Genomic DNA, 20987 nt, shown 5'->3' on the forward strand with positions numbered 1-20987 from the left:
CTAAAACTAAAAGCTAACAGAAATCAATCCGTATGTGAGGAGTGCTCCACCTCCTCAACTCTTATTCTTTACGCTAATACTTTTGACAAAATAACGACATTCGTTTGTCAGTTTTTTGTGTTTATTGTTTTAAACCTTTTATGTTGTTTTTATTTCGACTCCAAAACGTGAATTCGGCCCAGTCGAGCTTGTGATAGTCTTTTTTTTTTAAATAAATCTTATCTGAAGTTCTTTTGTGTTTTACTGAAAGTATTTATAATCGCAGCAAATGCAGGTAATGGATAAATGCTTGTGTTTTATTCACAATTGCCTTCTAGAAATTTGAATATTGTTTAAAGTGAAAACACAACACCCTGTATGAATGTGTATGAACTATTGAATTGAACTATAAGTTCAATTTGCCACACCCTTTTCAAAACTAGTTCCAAGTCAATACACCTCTGTCTGAATTTCCCAGCCCCTATTTCCTTGTGAAAAGATCGAAGGTCAAGTACAAGAATCAAAACGAAGATAGGAAAAACAGTTGTGTAATGACGACAAACTTGGACTATTATTTATCATCTCTGAGCCTTTTTTATTACAAGCGCATATTTGATTTTTATTCTAGTTTTTTTGTTTTGTTTTTTTGTAGTGTTAGTTAGTAGACATTCAGCAGTGAAATACTTGTAAAGGTTTAATCACTTAATAAAAATCATCATCATCATATTTGATTTCTTTTTTTTTCTTGCCAATGCAATGCTATTCGTCTAATTTTTAACTGCAGCGTAATGATTTTTTTTTTTTCAAAATTGTGAAGTTTCTAGGGCGTACCATATCTTGTCAGTGATACCGCGTTGGATAGTTAAAATAAATAACCAAAACAATTAGATATATATATATATATATATATATATATATATATATATATATATATATATATATATATATATATATATATATATATATATATATATATATATATATATATATTTGTATTGTTAGTTTGTAGACATTTAGCAGTGAAATACTTGTAAAGGTTTAATCACTTAATAAAGATCACCATCATCATATTTGATAAATTTTTTTCTTGCCATTGCAATGCTATTCGTCTAGTTTTCAACTGCAGCATAATGATGAAATTGTTTAAATCGGTTTTCAATTGAAAAGGGTGACTTTTAAGTAGGTTTCAGAGGAGCAACTAATTACCAAGGACAGTGAAAGTGGAATTTTTTTATGTGAAAGAGCCATATTCCATATTCTATGTCGTTTTTGGTAGTTGTGTCAGATTATACATAAAATGGCCCAGGCAGCATAAGAATGGCACAAAAAATGTAACTAATTGTTTTGGTTATTTATTTTAACTGTTCAACGTGGCACCACTGACAAAATGTGGTGCGCCCTAGACACTTCATAATTTTGAAACAACTTAATAAAAATCTTGGAAAATCAAGGTTTTCAGTTACAGACAGACCTAAGATGTGCCTTGAGACAAAGAATGTTTTTTATTTTGATGTTTTTTTTTTTTTTGTTTTTTTTTGTAGTTTAAGAATGCAATATGATGTCTAATTCTTAACTGCACTGTAATTATGAAATTATAAAAATTGATTTTCATTTGAAACTTTTAATTAGAAACTTAATTGATTTATTAATTAGAAACTTTATTATTATATATTATCCATTAATTGCAAATTTTAATTAGATTTCAGGGGAGGAGTCTGAAGTACCAAGAACAGTGAAAATGAAATCTGATTGTTTGAATCCGTTAAGAGAAAATTTACCCAACTATAAGATAAGAATTATTGCAAAAAGCCTGCGGGTGTTAGCAGCACAAAATACAGCCTACAAGGCTCGAGGAACAAAATGCGATTTTAAATAATAATAATAACAATAATAAAAAATTTATCTTTAAAATTCAAGAAAAATCAGGAGTTTAATTGGTACTAATCGGTTATATAATAGACACTCGGGAAGTGAAGTTCGATTGATGCTAATGAAATTAAACGAAATATGATGAACTTATAATAGTTTAGAAACACATTTGGGCTATATATTTGCACATTAGGGCTGGGGGGTGGAGGTAAAGCATAGCATATATTAAATACGTAAACTAATCATTGCTGTAATTAATATATGCTATGCTTTACCCCCAACCCCCCTAATGTGCAAATGTATAGCCCAAATTTGTTTGCATAAACCAAACCAAAATAAAAACTAAATACTTAAATAAAATATAGCTACAATTTATTTTGTAACCAAACCAAAGCTAATTGTGCGGTATAAAGAAGTTGCTTGATCAGTTTCTTGTGTCATGCTTGCATCATTCGCGATCGAAATTGTATAGTGTCTATTATATAACCGATAAGTACCGTTTAATTCTTAATGAAAAAACCTCCATATGCAGATATACAGTCTTCGGTAGTTGCGCCAAATTGCGCCAAATACTGAAATTGGACCAAACAGCGGGAGAAGGTGTTGTGTTGCCAAATATAACTACTTATTTTTGCTTATTTATTTTCACGGTTCAAAATGGCACCAATGCCAAAAATGTTGTACCACCCTCTATTCAAAAACTTTGTCATATAAAAATAAAATAAAATAAAAACGGTACTTGTGTATTATTCAGAACACACTCAATAAGTGAAGTTAGGTTTTTTCGTGAAACAACTACGATGCAGGTACATTTTATAAGAAAATCCGGTTTCATAGCCACAAAGATAAAACTCAAAGACAAAAGGTTAGGTTAGGTTAGAATTCTAAGTTGAATTTTTACAATTTGCCTAACAAAGTATAATATTTTAACCATATTTTGTTTTATTTCTTTAGCTTTATCAAAAGTTTGGGCTATATATTTGCACATTAGGGGGGGGGGGGGGGTGCATTATATTAAATACCCAGCTTAACCTAACCTAACAATCTCTATATATAAAATATTTAATTAAAATGTACCCGCATCGTAGTTTTTTTCATGAAAGAACCTAACTTCACTTATTGAGTGTGTTCTGAATAAATACACAAGTACCATAAAAACTTGTAAAGTTGCGGGTTTCAGGTATGAGTAATCCTATAGATCCAGGTGCAAAATATTTTTTTATTTTTTTTTATTTTTGTTTGATTTAAAATTTCTCTTTGGGTGGGTCTGTGTTGTTAAGGGGCCAAATTACAAATAGCCAAGGTGATGAGACATAACTTATTTAAAACGAGAAGAACCTTGAAATATCAGTTTGTTTCAACAGAGGGATAAACGTTATATTACTAGACCAACTGTCGATTGCCTGAAGGGATACGACAATATTTAGATTTCCCATGGGCACAATTTTTCCTGAATCACAATTTTATTTTCGTTGGCTATGTAGGTATTATATTGTTCTTCTCAAGGTCTATGCGTACATTATTTACATTCTACCCAGAAAGAAAATAATTATGAAAATAGCCTAGTACAGCATTATTTGGGGCCTTATTCTTGATTTTTGAACTGGAAATCAAACAACGTTTCTTTTCTAAAATATGAATGGCGATCCTCAAAGGCTGTATCAAAGGCAAAATCCATTTTTTTGTAGAGGGATTGGAAAATCCGTCCACTCAATATCTCACGGATATTGTATAGGCTGATCACGAATGTAGCAGCAGCTAAAACCTAGTAAACTTTGAATTATAGTTACTCAAAAGTAAAAAAAAACAACTTATTTTTAAAGAAACTGTCTCGTGAGAAAAAAAAATCCCAGCTGAAGCTGACTCAGGAAGCTTGTTATCATGATAAAAAAAAATTCTTAACAATACAAATAATAAGTTCCCAAAAAAGAGGATAATTTAATTTTGTTGGGGGGGGGGGGGTGGGGAGGGATTGGCCGTAAGTCCTCCCTTCGCTCCTCCCTGCTCAGAATTTAAAAATTGATTTGCATTTTTCTTTCAAGATTACCCTTGTTATTTATACTTACTGAAGACTTAATGCGACTTAATACAATTATTAATTGTAACTAATTAAGTTAAATTATTAACTTCAGTAATTAGTTTATTAACTGTAATTATTAACTTATTATTAAATTATTATTAAATATTAATTATTAAATTACTAACTTGTACTGTAATTAATTAAGTTAAATTATTAACTTAATACTTAATGCGACTTAATGCGAATTAATACAATTATTAATTGTAACTAATTAAGTTAAATTATTAACTTAAGTAATTAATTAATTAACTGTAAATATTAACTTATTGTTAAATTATTATTAAATATTAATTATTAAATTATTAACTTGTACTGTAATTAATTAAGTTAAATTATTAACTTTATACAACTTAATGCGACTTATTGCGACTTAATACAATTATTAATTATAACTAATTAAGTTAAATTATTAACTTAAGTAATTAATTAATTAACTGTAATTATTAACTTATTGTTAAATTATTATTAAATATTAATTATTAACTTGTACTGTAATTAATTAAGTGAAATTATTAACTTAATACAACTTAATGCGACTTAATACAATCACCAGATGAAACTATGAGTACCTCAACGGCTTTTCAGGACTAATAATTATTTTTATTTTTACGTATTTTATGAATATAAAAAAGTTTAAATTGCATTTAAGAATGTAATTCCAAGACAAATTTTCCTTATACGAGAGTTTGGCTTCCAGCACAAAGAGAGAAACATGTTTTAACATGTTTCTCTTTCTGTTTGCTTAGAAACTTGATGATGATGAGAATATAAATTCCTAATTTCTACACTAGTCACTGGGAAACTCCCAGATTTTCATATTCAGACCACCCTACGTTATTGAGAAACGTAAGGGCTATTTTCGACAAATATGAAGGATTTCAAGCCACAGCATACGCCTTGCCCTTCCTTTGCTCCCTTTATGAGGTTCCTGCTCACACACAGATCCATCCTTAGGGGGGTGGTAGGCATTCGGGGCAGTTGCATCAAGAGCCTTGACTTGGGGGCACTGTGGCTGGGTAATTGCTCACTTTGATCCAATTTTTCGCTTCGATTCGACTTTTTTTTGCTTATATTTGAGTCGGGAGGGGGCACTGTAATTAATTTTTTTGGCTGGGCACCACCAACCCTAGAAACAGCCCTGTTCACACAAAACTAAACTTAAAAATATATATTTTAGGCAGATCTAGATGGGTTTCATAAGCAAGGGTAAACTGATCAAAGATCATAGAAAAATGATAATATTAATCTCGTATTGGCACGTATCACTCTGGTTTACATGGGATTCGTAAGAATGTAAACTTGTTTCTGATTGGTGGATGATTTTAACTGACCAATGGTAGATCTTACATTAAGTTACCTATGTTTTGCGATTACAATGCGAGACCTCTTTAAAGGGCTGGACAAACGACGTTTTTCGCACTAAGAATGGCCGTATTTACTCAATACGGTCGTTTTTCCTGCCAGCTATCAACCTAGAAATTATTTCTAGGTTAACTCTCATTTTGAGCGTTTTCTGGCTGATTTCCAAGTTTGAGAGGTTTTCTCAGTCGTTTTAAACTTTTTCCGTATGATTTGTAGAGTTACATACTAGCTCGCTGAATTTGCTTAATGACTTAGCGGAGTGAATTGAGGGGCATTTTTTGAAATACAAAATAAATTGCCGAGAATACGCTTCCTTTTCTGTGAAAATAGGCAGCTTATCTTTTGCACCTGCACAAGGTACCTCAAAATTATTTTCTAAACTTCAGAGTTGGCTGACCATCACAAGACAAATGGCCCCTTAGTGAATCCTCCCAGGCGCTAGTCTTCATTGAAAGCTGTAGTTTTATTCGGAAATTTGACTTAAAAAATTGTGAAGTTTTATGCCCTTTGTCGGTTAGCTTGTCAATGACAATATGTGACACCACAGACAACTCCCGATAAGTAAAAATTTAATTTCAAGTATATTTTAAACTGCTAATGGTTATCGTTGGGAACTGTTAGCTTACAGAAGGAAGTTTGAATTGTTTTAGATTTTTTTTTTTATTAATTCTTAATTTTCATAATATTTCAGGGTCAACCATCTGGTGAAGCTTTTATCCAAATGGACGGCGAGCAAAGCGCTTTCGCTGCTGCACAACAACGTCATCATCGCTACATTGTTTTTGGGAAGAAACAGCGCTACGTTGAGGTCTTTCAGTGTTCCGGCGATGATATGCACTTGGTGTTAACAGGGGGCCTTGCCCTTCCCAGTACAACACCTCCTAAGGCTCTCCTGTCTCCAAGTACGTTAGCTCTTCCATTAGATCAATTAGCTGCTGTTCAAGCGTTCCAAAAACAACAGGAGCAGTTATTGCTTATGGGGTATCCGCAACTTCGTCCTCAATTAGAGGCTAAGCCAACTAACCCCCTCACAATGCTTGGGGCTGACCATTTTGCTCAGATTCGTGCCCTTGGACTTAATATGGTTCCTGGAATACAAGGGATGATGCTCTTACCCCCATCATTCCCGGGAGTTAGTGGGCCGGCAAGATTTCCAATGATTCCCCAAATGCGTCCTGGTATTATTCCAGCTGCTGCTTTACCAGGTTTTTACCCACCACCCCATGGGCTTGTCTCTCAGCAGGGACTACTAACCCAAGCAACCCCCACTATGAGTCAAACACAAGCTATTTCCTCAGGCAGCCTTAAGCGATCCTGGGAAGCTGCATTCCCTAATACTATTGATACCAATGATTTGGCAGCTAAAAGACAGCTAGCGGCTGTTTCTGCAGCTCAAACATTTTCGTACCCCCAGTTTTACCAGGGGTTGTAATTATGTGTCTCTTTTTTGAAAACTTTGTCATTTTGAGTGATGTTTGTACTTAAATTATTACATTTATACCTACATTCCTGTAGCTACCCTGACTTTTTGTCGGACTTCAAGATTTATGCAATATTTTTGTGCGTATTCTTCATGTTAAAATCGAGTATATCGATTTTTGAGTTTATCGATGTGTATATCGAGTATTCCACCTGTCGTTAATTTTTGATAGAAATACAAAACGAATAGAGGATAGAGAATTTGTTATTTTAAACTTATTTCATCACTCCCAAAAAATAAATAAGGCAGAATAAATAGATAAATAAAATTATATTCAAATGAAATAAAAGTAAAATTGAATGACTCATGACGAGAGCTACTTGCATAGATTCAGCTCATTAAAAACAAAAGGAATTAGGTTTGAAGTTTAATCTTATGGAATACCGTTTACCAACACAGTTTATACTTTCCCTCCAAAAATTGTGTATACTTCATCTTCGGTAAGTCTCCCCGGTGGCAGCTAAGATATTGTATTTCCCTCTTTTGCTTATAATGTGGTTTGCCTTAACAACAGACGAATGTGCTTCGTTTTTCTTAATATTCTGAATATTCAACTTATTGTGGGTTTATGAATCTGTTTTGTCTATATGTCCCTGTCATCTTCTTTTGATGTTTAAGTGTCGTTGTTATACAAATGGAAGAACAAATTATTTTTAAATTAACGATATTGATATTCTTACTAACAATATAGCTTTCAGTGACAAGTAATAAATTTTGCAGTTCACCCTCCTCCCAGTATTAACTGACTAGCAATATCCTATTTAAAATTATCTTTATTTTAAAATTGTCCCATTTAAAAGCTCGATAAAGTGTGCCTCTTTTCCAAGAGCCCCCATCCCTTCTCTTTCAGTACGCATTTAGATGGGGTAGTAGGATGTCCTTGCTTTTTGTAAGAAAAGAAGAATAATGAAAGTGGAAGAGAAAGTGAGGCATTTGGGCATTTTGATTCACCAACTTCCCAATTCGTTTCAAGTTTGCTCGAAACTGGCTAAAAATCATATAACCTATAGATGATATGGAGTGTTGTATCCGATATTTTTGTTGGGGGTTATTATTGTGACAATATCTTAAATGATAAATCATGAAAAAATGTCATTTAGACTTACATTTTTAATTTAGCTTATTCTAAAGTATGTCAATTATCAGGCAATTAACCTGTTTTTCTCCTTGTTATTAGTTGATTAACCTCAGGAAAAAGGGAAGTTTCAGATACTCCAAGGTTTTTTTTTGCTAAAGAATTTATAAATGGTTTTTTTTTTTTTTTTTTTTTTTTTTTTTTTTTTTTTTTTTTTTTGCTGACAACAATACCTATCCTCTCTTCGTATTGCCAGTTTTGTCTTGATTCTGTCTATATGGTGAGATTTCTTTCGTCACTTTATTTATATGCTTTTAGTGCCTTATCCAGGGCCATACCCATTGATCTGTTTCTTATTAGGAGGGAGCCACCAAAGAGTTTTGAGATTTTTGAATCTCAAATTTTTTTTTGAGAATTCAGACACACATGTATATTCCGATATTCATACTCACCAACCATGCGTTTCTTGAGCCTAGGGTCTAATGTTTGGGCTAAGACCATATATACCGAAGAAAAATAACGCTTGTGAAAATTTTGTCTGAAAAACTCGATACGTAATTTATTTGTTTTTTTCCTGTATTGAGAAATGGAGTGGTACAACCTCTTTGATATGGCCGCACAACTTGTGGTATTTGGCTGTAACATATATATTTTAAAGATAATTTAGTATATACTTATTAAAGGTTCACAGATTATGTTCTTTATTTAAAAGCTCTACCTGACGCTAAAGTTTTTTCTTTTCGTTTATATATTTTTGTTAAAAAAGAAAAACTTGCAAATTTCTTGACAGCCATATAAGATTGAACCGATAATAAGAACGTATAGCTTGAAGATTTAGGCCCCAAACTTAAATTTTAAATATATATCACATAAACTTCTGATTCAAGTTATCAAATAATTTTTTACCCCCTTCCCCCCTCTGTATTCTGAAAAAAATCGTGCGTACATGTCTGATAGCACGTAATGTCCTTTGAATTACCGAATTTACATTATGATGTTTCGTAACTTCGATTCTGACTAGTCCAAATTATGTCCTTCTGGTGGTAATTCTTCAGTGTGTATATATACTCTTCGCTCCTAGCTCTAATGGGTATGGTCTTGACCTGATTTTGTTAATACTTTTGTAAAGAAGGGGAAGTGGAATTTTTTATGGCTTTGATCGTAGCTAGTTAGCGGCGCTGGAATTTGGGCTTTTCTGGGTTACTTTAAGGGAATCTAGTAAGTTTGCTTTTGTGTTTTAGCACCTTCTATCACCCTAATCTGAGCTATTAACTTAATGGAGTTTTTTTTGTTTATTGGCTGGAGGAAATAAACACGTGCAAGACGTAAATAATGAAAATAAAATAATAAAGAAGTAAATGAAAATGAAATTAATTGAAATAGTATAAATGTTCTTTGTTTTATTATTTTATCTTTATTAATTTGCTGCGAAAGATTGAAATGTAAAAGAAAAGGATATGACAAAGTTTAGTAGTCATTGAAAAAATCAGAGGAAGAAACTAAAAGTCTAATTACGGTAATCGGTCAATATAAGATCAAAATTGATCTGTTTCCAGGGCAGATTCCTTGGATTCCTGGAAATCACGTATGAAATACTTTTCGATTTCTTTTTTTAGTATTTATTTCAATTGGAGAATTGTATAATTCCATAAGAAGAAAACAGACTACAAAAAATAAAATTTTCTGTTTCCTTTGTAAAAAGCATTCCCTTAATAAAGATAATTCATAAAACAGTAAGAGCTGAATTTTAAAAACCTTAACTGCGATTTTTTTTTGTCTTAAAACCTTGATTGTCTTTTACTAAGCCGTAAGCAGATCCTGTTTCTTCTAGAATATCTTCTCCTGAACTCCAGCTTTTGTTTATGACTAAAAGACTCGTTTTCTGTTTTTATTTTTTTTTTACAGATCCATGGTACAAGTCAAAAATTGCTTGGTAAAAAATGAGAAAAATAGCAACAGATATCAATTTGACGTATAAATAAATTATTCCACTAAATTATCGCATCATTTCTGAATTGTGTTTTTTTCTTTTTGTGGAGGGATATTTATATTTACCCTTGAATACATATTAGACCGCTTTTGGTGAGGGTGCCACAACTTCCACATTTTAATTTGGCTTGAGCTAAAAGTCTATATATATATATATATATATATATATATATATATATATATATATATATATATATATATATATATATATATATATATATATATATATATATATATATATATATACACGAATAAATATTTTCAAAAATTATCATCATTTACTTAAATATGGCTCAACTATCATTTGTAAGAATACTTCGTATAAATTATGGATAGGGAGACATCTTCTTTGTTTACGAATACTTTTATGGAAATTTAAGTTTAACTAATAAGATAAATAAAATAGAGTTAAAACAATACTTGGCATCGACCTTCCACCGTCTCTGTTTCCTCAGTAATATTTTGAATTAACAAGGACATTGAAAATAAATCTAATTCTTAGAATTTGTTTAGTGGAAGCTTGCATAATTATGTATGTGTTATTATGTATATAATTATGTATAATGTACACATGATATAATATGTATTCATATAATTATGTATAGTCGGGAAAAAACAAATTAGTTTTGAATGGAACAGGTCCTTTTATGCGGCTGTGCAGCTTTTGGTAGTGGTAGGTGCCAAACTTAAGCAAAATGTGGGTTAAAGATCAGCAAAAAATAAGCTAAATATTTGTGGCACCAAATAGCTTAAGATACAATCTTAAGATAATTTAAGATAACTTAATAATTTAATAAGATAATGATTTAATAAATAAGATAATTTAAGGTAACTTAAGATAATAAGCTTAAGATAATCAAGATACAGTAAAAATTTATGGCACCAAATAGCTTAAGATGAACTTAATAGCTTAAGTTCAGCTTTCCTTTGAGGGTGTAGTTGCTGCTGGGGGTCAAGATATAGTCAACATTAGAATTTTTTACGTATGGAGGGGATTTACATTTAACTAATTAACTTTTTAAATTAATTTTTTTAATTACATTTTACGGAACAAAGCGTCCTCAACGCTAAGAAAACAACGGTAAAAACTAGCTTAGCCTAAAATCAATAAAAAAACAAAACCAAGAGATGAAAACAGTAAATATCTATATCTACAATTGTTGCTACTGTGAGTGAGCGCGACAGAAGCTAAATAAAGTTGCTTCAATGAAAACACTAGAGCGACTGTTGGGGGTCAAGCGACGACTAAAAGCGACGAGTTGCTGATGGGGGTAAAGAGATAGTTAACACTAGAATTTTTTTTACGAATGGAAGGGATTTAACATTTAACTAATTAGTTAAATTTTACATTTAACTAATAAAAACACTAAAGCGACTGTTGGGAGTCAAGCGACGAGTCGCTGTTGGGGGTCAAAAGACAGTTAACATTAAATTTTTATGAATGGAAGGGTTTAATTATTTAACTTTTTAAATTAAAATTTTTAATTACATTTTACATTACAATTAAGTTACCTTTAACTAATTAGTTTGGCTTTTTGTTTGACGTTTCAACGTGGCAATACTGACGAGAATGTGATACTGCTCTTAGAACTTCATATTTTTAAAATAACCAGAAGAAATATCTTAGAAATTGCTGTTTTCAGGTATAAATAGAACTAAGACTGGTCTAAGGCAAACAGTGTTTTCATTTTGATGACCTTTGTACTTCAAATATTTAACAAAAGAACTCTAACTGTAGCCAGAATGGGAGGGATAATATGCAGGGATCAGACACCTATCCCTTCCCAAAAAGCCTGTAGATATTATGCACGAATGTGCACTTTCGGACAATGTAATATTTATTTTATTTTTGAGAGAGAGAGAAAAATTTATTGACAGAACATACAAACAAAAAATTATTGCTACTTCCCCTAAAAAGCAAAACTTGCCCGTGGGGGAGGTAGAGAAATCAAAATCCTTAAAACAAAAAGAACAATTGGCCACCGACACCACTAATACCACCACACTCAACAATAAATACAAAAGAATATCATTTATTATACTTTTCCTCCACGAACATCATATCGACAAAAGCCCCAATCAATCAATCAAATTTCATATTCAGCAAAAAGCAGTTCCTTAATGGTTTTTCTATATATATTATGGTCTCCAATAATCTTAATATCACCAGTTAAACTATTCCATTTCCATGTACCTCTATAGAAACAGAAAAATTCAATTGTTTTAATTATTATTTTGTTCTTTTAATTATTTGATTTTTATTTATTTTATTAGCATATTATTTCAGACACATCAAGCTTAAGTAAGGTATGATCTAAGTTAATTTAATCTGATGAAATTAGTTAATTTAAGTTAATGTGATCTTAACTAAGATGTAATATTGTGATTAGCTAAGATTTAGATGATCAACAAAGTACAGATTTTAGAAGAAGTAAAAGTAAACTGAATAAGTAATAAGAACTATAGAAATATAGAACATTTGTTACTGAATTTTTAAAGAAATCCTTGCTAAGCCCGGACAAAAAAAAAATGTGGAAAAGATTATAACGGAATTTTGGAAAACTCATTATAATGCCGCACTTTGTGTGTCCATTTGATAAGTATTTACAGGCATATGAAGTTCATTTATCCAGCGATAAAAATAAATTTAAAATGTAAATATCAAAAAATTCCGCTTCTCCTTCATGGTTGTTATGTCATTTGCACAATCTAAACTTGATGCCTTAATATTGCTCTCTTAGTGACTTAGAATTTTGTTCCGTTTTGCTTTTTTAAGAACAATAAAATTATCCAAAAAATACTTTTCTCCGACGTTTTTAGTATTTTATATTGATATCAAATAAAAAGTTTATTGTTTTTCAGGATGTAATTTATCAGACACTTCGTTTTAAAAATTCAGTTTTAATTTCCATTGATTCTTGCAAAAGGAATAATATATCAATCTAAAATATAACATTTGGTATTGTAAATGAAAAGCAAGTTTTATTTTGTCATATTAAAAGATTTGAAGCTAATTTAAAAATATTGATTAAAACAAAGGCAGAGTCATAACAATGGATAAAAGAATGCGTAAAATTGATGTCATCAATGCCATTAAGATTTCCTTATAGTTGGATTCAAAGATTTAAAGAAAAAGTGTAGAAAAGAGAAAGATTGTCTGATTTAAATGATTTATAATGTTCTGCTTTATATAAAAAAGAAATATGCTTCATGAGCTTTTTTGGTTCAAACGTCCTTAAATTGTTTAAGGGACTCTTTTTATCTTGTTAAAGCCCCGTCTTAATTTTTCTAGTATGGGTTATAAGGATTCTACATCTTAGGAACCTTATGCACAGATCGGAAGAGTAGATTCCGTCTTTTCATAGTTCATTTACAAGATGATTAAAAGAAATTAAACGTTCTTCCCCTTTATTAGTCGCTTTTCTAGTAGACATAAGAAGATGTCACGTCATGCTTTCCTGTCGGACCAACGTTAGTTTTGAATGCAATAGGATGGCCAAGCGGATGGGGTAATTGACCCCTTTAGATTCCTTCTAGATTTTAATCCTCTTTTTTTGAAAATTACCTTCTATTGGTATTTTTATTAAAAAGTGGTTTTATTCGTATTTTCATTGAAAAGATAGTAAAACAACCAAATTTTTCTTTCTTAGACTTCGAAAATACAAGATGCCGGGCCTTACTTTCCCCTCGGACCAATAATAATATCAAATGTGTAATGGGATTCTCAGGTGTGTCATTTGGATGGAAGGGGGCAATTGACCCTTTTAGACTCCACAGTAGGTTTTTTGCTTTCCTCAAAATTTTTAAAAATACCTTTTGCTGCTATTTTTATTGAAAATGCAGTCTTTTTTGTATCTTCATAGAAAAAATAAAAAAGTAACAAAACTTTTCTCTCCTTGATTTTGAAAAATACCCCCCCCCCCCTAGAATTCCATAAATCGACGCCCTTGAGGGTAGCGTTTCAATATTAAGAGGGATAAAAGGAAAAAAGACTGGTATTCTGCTTTAGTATTATTGATACTATTAGCCTGATTCACCCCATTTTCAAAAAGTTGGATCCTTATTACCATTATTCGTCGATTAAGATAATTTGCTAGACTAATTGAGACGGGGCTTAAAGGTTTAATATGTCAATTAACTATAATTAAGACATTAGTAGTTTTGTATCAATATCAGTTGGCCTATTAATTTCACCCTGAGAGGAGCGTTTTTGTTGGTGACTGTGGTGATTCGCTTTTCACATCAAATTTTGGATCTGGTTTGGGACGGTTATTTGGTTGGAACCTTTTTGGTAATGTACCTTTTTTCTGGTATTTTTTTCTCAGCGGCGTAGCTAGTGGTACGGTTTTGCCCAGGCGCAGTTTCTGAGGGAACACCAAACTGAGTTTTTTGTCTTTTTGCCCATGCTGTGATTTGCTTATGTTGTGGTAGTCATGGTGGGAAAATGCAAAAAATGACATGGTTCCCGGGCAGTGAAAACTCTAGCTACGCCACTGTATTTTCTCTCTCTTTTCTGTGTTTGCTTTTAAGTGGCTGGTAGTTTTGCTTGTTGCTCCAATTCTTTTTTATTGGGAGTTTTGGTTGTCGAAGGGTTAGTTTTCCAGACTCAAAATTAGCAGTGCCTTTATTTCTATTAGATTTCAAGTAACTGTAGTTTGGATTTTTCGACGTTGCCACTCCTTTGAGAAAAAACAAACGAATCTTCGGTTCTGGAGGGTTAAAAATCATCAAGAATATCGAGAAAAAAATCACTCAACTTTTGAAAAAAAAATGCAAGCCAAACAATGTTGTATCTAAAATTTGGAAAGTTTCATCTCCTCTTCGAGTGATATAAAAAAGTTAAAAGTATATTTTTATAATAAAATGTGGAAACGTATTTTAAGATCGGTTTTCTGTAAATTTTTTTTTTTCACAATCAGCTTGAATATGACTTTTTGCTCTTGGAACTGTGGCAGCGAAGCTGTATTTATGAAAATACAAGTCCACTTAAAAAAAAAGTCTTGAATTTGACTTTTTGCCCTTGGAACGGTGACAGGGAAACTGTTTATGAAAAAACAGGTCTACTTTAAAAAAAAAAGTCTTAATTTTACTTTTTGCCTTTAGAACGGTGGCACCGAGACTGTATTTATGAAAATACAGGTTTACTTAAAAAGTATTGAATTTTACTTTTTATCCTTGGAACGGTGGCAACGAAGCTGTATTTACGAAAATACAGGTATACTTAAAAAAAAGTCTTGTGTTGAGCTCAAACCCCATGTTTGGTCAAAAGTCACTCTAAAATGGGCTGATATGGTAACCTGGATCGGAGCCATGATGACGTAGGTTTTACCCAGCCTTTTATCAAAAATTAACCTCATGTGTGACACTTTCCATAGATACACCTCTTGAGTCAAAAAGATTTATTACCTTTGAGTATAACTGTTAGGAACTGGAATTTGAGTGACAAGCAAGTTCAACAAGGTTAGCACAAGGAATTAAAAATCTCGCTTTTGTTATTTGCTTTGGTCCGAAAAATGGCTATTGCATGCACTAACTATCTTGATGAAAATAAATAAAGTTTTTAAGAATTGACATAGTAGTTCGGCCTATACAAGGTCCTCTTGTTATGTCAAGTAGTCAAGTATGTCAAAAAAACATAACAAAACGCATCCAAAATTTGTTTGTATGTATTTTGTTACTTTTTTACGAGCCGCTAAAAAATTTCTGTGTGGGGTCAAACCCTGTAACCCTCATGGATACGGCCTTGGCAAAATATCCAGACGGGCTAAGCTCTCATGTATAGAAGCTCTAGCTTTTATAGTCAATGTCAATCAAAGAGAACAAGAGAAATTATGTTCTATAATTTTGTGGTAAAAGTGCACTTTAATTTCATTAGTTTACGTTTTATAATGTAGTTTTGTAAGCCACTCACATTATTCCCTAACCCGTAAGCTAAAGATGGAAGCCAATAACCAGACATTTGTAAAACCTGAAAAATTTCTATGTGAAAGTTTAGTCCAGTTAAAGGAAAGAAAAGTTTTGTCACAAGATTATTTACTAATAAACTCTGTGTTTTTCTGCGGTTAAACTCGTCAATCACTCGTAATGTGATTGACGCTCGTTATCACGCTCAATGACGCTCAATGATCACCCGTTTTCATGAGAATCTTGTTTTAATGTCAAAAAGAAAGGAAAGATAAACTTGCGAGGAATTATAATTTCAGCAATTCTAATTTCTATCGAGCTCAAATTAGAGAGTGAACTTTAATTATAAGTACCATCGGTAAAGATGTGTGCAAAATCTCACTAAAGTTCATCAGTTAAACTCCACTGGTCAGTTTTTTAGTATTAAATTAATTTTGGGACAGGGTTACAGATAAAATATAAATATAATTAAAGGAGCGGGTAATTAATCATTGATAGTTCGAGCAAGGGAAACCCAAGCCCCAAGACTCTCACCCTCCCCTTACATACTTGCCCATCTCTTGTCCACGCCTCTAAACCGTGATTTAATGTCGTATTTCGTACATATGAGGTTTTTTAGGAGAGAGGATTCCATGAAATAGCAAAAAACTAAGCAAATTGCGGGGAAATTCAGAAGGGATGTGGGCCAACCACCATCGAGGGCAAGTGCGTACTTGCAGTCGTATAATCTGTGCTTTGATTTTACATAACCATTTTTCTTCTTAAGTTTGAGACTTCTTGATTTTAGATTTAATGATAGTTTGTTTTTTTTTAAGTTGGGGGTTAAATGAAAAGAAAAGAGAACAATTTCTTTCATTTCTTCATTAAGTTTCCAGGTTGTACTTTAGCGATAGCACTAAAGTATAAGTAATTACAGATTCAGGATAGTACTAGCATGTTTCAATGATAAGATAAAAGTAATTTACAATTATAATGAGATAAACTCTGAAAAAACAAATGTTTTCCAAAGCTTACTTAGTATTAACTATTTAGAGAAAAGTACGAGGATACATAATAATTTTTTATTTGTTGCTGTATTTAAAGCCTATCTTTTTAGCACAGTTCAGTTTTATTACTTAGATTATAATCAATAACTGGTAATGAAACTGTCAACTGTGAATGAGCTTTTTTATGTTTTTCCCCTTTGCTTGATAAATTTTGCTTTTGTTTTGTTGCATAACATGTAATCTAATGGACACTTTTTCTTAAATTTAGATGGAACTTTGATCTCCCCCTCATTTGGAGCATTTCCATTTGGTCAAATGAGTCAGCCCCCTATGATACCTGCGTCTGCAGTGGCACCGTTGACCCCAAGAACTCCTTTCGGCTTTCAGCCAATCATATATTGGCCTTATCCTTCTCCTCCCGTTAGCCCATCTTCATATTATGGTGGACCACCCCCTACGCAAGTTGCACTTGCTACTGCTACTACAACTCCTGCTGCACTGGTAAGTTGGAATTATCCCCTTAAGAGTCTTATCTCAGCTTTTTGTAGTATTATGTATCTACATCATAGGGTAGCAGCCCAGTGAGTTTTTCTTTTAAATACCCCATCCATAGGTCATATATGAGGGTTGTGTTTTTCAATCTCCGATTGACTATAAACGGAAAACGGAGGACCAACCAATCCCCCCTCCCTTAATCCCACCTCCTCTCAGTGGCACTAATAATTTTAAAAATAATTTTATTACCAAAAGTAATTTACAGTCAGCGTTGCTTTTCTACACGTTCACCTTGACGATTGAAGAATTTTTTATATGTGTGAACAAGTTTTGTAATACCCTCTTCATAAAATGTCGCTGCCAATGATTTGAAACGAATTGCGACGATTTCTTTGAGCTCCTCGTTAGTTGGGAGCAACGCCACTCCCTGCCCCCGCACGGGCGTCAGTTACAGGGGGGATTTTGATCTTGAAAAATACTTTTGTTTGGAATTTTCTTTGAAAAATACTCTTGTTGGTGTTTTCGTTGGGAAATAATAAAAATAAACAAATTGCCTCCTAGATCTTGAAAAGTGCATTTTGCCCCCCTCCCCTCCACATTTTCATGAATTGAAAACAATCCAATTTTTTAATTAAGGGGAATTGACAGGACAATACGGCACGCCTGAAACACAAATTACAACAATAGATGCGTACAAATTTCCAAAACGAGCCCAAAAATTTAAACGATCCCTTACCAACCGCATGATAATGGCAACTGTTTTGGGGATAGAAAAGGTGTATTGCTTGTAGAGTCTATGCCACCAGGAAAAATAATTACTTGGGAAGCTTTGCAAGGCCTACGGATTTTCGACGTAATACCTTAAATTAGGTATCCTTTTCCCAGACCACACTGCCTTTTTATGACGAACAAATAAACATTCAAAAAGGGATAAGTCCATTTATTTAGATAGCGAAAACAGGTACAAAAGTCTAGATGTTTCGACTTCTAGATTTTTATACCTGTTTTCACTGTCTAAATAAGTGGACTTACACCCATTTGAACGTTTATTTGAAGGCTTACGGAGCGCTTGGCGAAACAGAAGAAAAGACGGGCTGACTGCCGGAGTGGTTTTGATCCATGAATATCCCGTCCTCGCAGTCCTTGAGCAATTTAAATAGGACATTTCCAAACACTCACCTTATAGTCCCGACTTCGCGCCGAATGACTCTCAACTTTTCCTTGAGTAGAAAAATCAGCTTGGAAGACAGCAGTCTCAAGCTCAAGGCAGCAGGCTCAAGCTCTCCAAGTTTCAAGCTCTGCAGTCTCAAGACTGCAAGGCAGTCTCAAGGCAAGTTTAAGGCTGATGCAGGCTCAAGGCAGCAGCTCAAAGCAACTACCACATCTCTATTCAAATCATTGGTGATAATATTTCACGAAGAGGGTATTACACAGTTAGCTCACAGATATTACAAATGCTTCAATAGTCACACTGGCGGATCCAAGGGGGGGACCCTGGCCCCAAGATTTTTCTGGCGCCCTCTTTTCCTGTTTGTTTTCTTTTTTCACTCTTTTTTAGAATAAATTTGTCAATATGGTCAATTATTGGCGCTCTTGTCAAATTGAGCCTCCCCAAGATTGTGCTCTAGAGGGCCGTTCCAATTGTTTTCATTGTAGTCAGTTAAAAAAAAACTGTATTCAGTAAAAATAACATTGTAATCAGTAAAAAAAACTGAATCGGTAAAATAGTGGCACGAAATGCCATTTTTTCCCACTAGGTAAATGAGCTAATGGAAATATATGACGTAAAATCAATGAAAGAAGATCTGCCTCTGACGATAAAAAAAGATAATTTTAAAATTAGTATCAGTCAAATCAGTCGGTAAAATGACTAGCCAGTCGGTAAAATCCGTTACAGCCCCACCTTCCAAACATTTTGGCTACTAACGCCTCTGACCTTGATTGTGGATTGCTTTCGGTAAAATAAACATTTTATATATTCACCAGTTTTTGCTTTAAAGCTGATTAAAAGTTGAAGTGCAGTAGCCCATGCCCTTCTCGTAAATTGTATCTCTCAGAAAAACCTGAATTTTTAACCTTAGTGACTTTTAAGTAAACTAATTTATATTATAAGGGATATGCGTGCTGTCGGGGGATAGAGACAAGGGGATACTTGTCAGAGAGTCAAAATAAAAAAGGGCATTAAAGGCTACTTTTTAATAGATTTTCCTGAAAAGGTCCCTCAAAACAACCCCCTCCCTATCAGGATTCTCCCTATCCTCCTCAGTCTGAGTACTTGTTGGACTGACCATATATCCGGTGCTGCCAACCATAGATATACCTAGGATTAGCCAATGCGGAGTTTTGGTTATTGACAGCAGTAGTTTCTCCGAATCAGGAAAAGGTAACCCAAATAAATGTAAACAAAATTTGTAGCATTTTGTATTTATTTTTGTAATTTCCCACCTCCCCCCTACTCCACACAAAAATACTGGATACTGCCGTGAACTTGAGCCCAAACCAGGCAAAACAAGACTCTAAATAATCTTGAAGATGAATTTCGTAAGATTCTAAATAGTAAGACTAAGAAGATTAAGAAAAAACTGTTGGATTCAGTTCATCGAATTCCATTGTCCGATTTGTACTGAACATGAATTATTTATAAATTAATTTTTTTTATTAATCGCTAAAATTCAACAATTAACCCTAGTTCCTGCAGAATCTTTCAACTAAAGGAAATCATTACTTATTCTAAAGGAAGTAAGAGGTAATTAACTAATATTTATTGGGGAAAGGTTTATCTGGAAAAACAATCTGCTTTTGCTTGTGGCATAAAAGAATATAGTAAGGCCTATTCAAAATGAGATTTTACTAGTAATGAGATTTAGCTTGCGCTAATTTAATCCAGTCAGACTTTTGACAGAATTTTCTGATGGACTAAAAAATTCTTTAAAGAATTCTGATTGGCTCAAGTTAACACTGGCCAAAACTGGATACTAGTAAAATCTCACCGTGAATGGGCCTTACGACATACGCTTGTTACAAAAACGTCACTAAAATTTGTAGAGCTATGAAGTTGTAAACATGACTAAAACTTTGGTCGCTTTGAAGATACTACGCTCGTATACATGAAGGGAGGCTTGGTGTCTATACCCTCCCCCTTCATATATCTGATTCTTTTTCACTATAGTGTTCTATATTTTCTCATACAATTTGCGTGTTTATTACAGGTTCTATTCGAAGCTGGGACCTCTCCCCCCCCAAAAAAAAAAAACTCTCGTGTTCATGCCTGGTAGATAATACAAAATAATTACTAAAATGGTAGACTATTTTAATTATTTTAGTTAGCTCATTTTAGAATCCTAAAGCATTTGTCGTTTTGTTTTGCGAACCATTTTACTGGGATCCCATGAAAAGTAATTTTATATTTGTTGACCCTTTTGTCTCGTCAGCAGCATAATCTTTTTTATAGGGTAGGATTGTTTTTGAAGAAAATAAGCTAGCTCCTCGAAAAACTCAAAATGCCTGTCGAGCAAGGAGACGTCACAAAAATGAATGCCATTTTTCTAATAATTCTTAGACTTTATAAAAATATACAGAATCAGAAAGAAATAGGGACAACACACTCAAAGGAAAAATAAACCCAAGTCCTAAGTACAGACATTTTGGCTATAATATAAGATCAGGGCGGTATCCACAATTTTGTTCGAGGGCCTTTGACACAAAATAAAACTTTAATTAACACATCATAAGTTTGTTCATCTGCATTTTGGGTAAGTTTTTACAAGT

At 32.9% G+C, this 20987-nt stretch overlaps 1 protein-coding gene across 2 annotated transcripts in view; it reads left to right on the plus strand.

Moving 5' to 3' along the window:
* The window catches only part of LOC136033273 (epithelial splicing regulatory protein 1-like), a 219262-nt gene that overhangs the window by 149827 nt on the left and 48448 nt on the right, over positions 1-20987 (plus strand). For both annotated transcript variants that reach the window (XM_065714031.1, XM_065714032.1), the window contains exons 12-13: positions 5982-6192; positions 16993-17225. In XM_065714031.1, coding sequence (XP_065570103.1) covers positions 5982-6192; positions 16993-17225 — 444 coding nt within the window. The remainder of the gene's footprint in view (positions 1-5981; positions 6193-16992; positions 17226-20987) is intronic.

The sequence above is a fragment of the Artemia franciscana genome, chromosome 11 (genome assembly GCF_032884065.1).
Source record: "Artemia franciscana chromosome 11, ASM3288406v1, whole genome shotgun sequence".
Lineage (NCBI taxonomy): Eukaryota > Metazoa > Arthropoda > Branchiopoda > Anostraca > Artemiidae > Artemia > Artemia franciscana.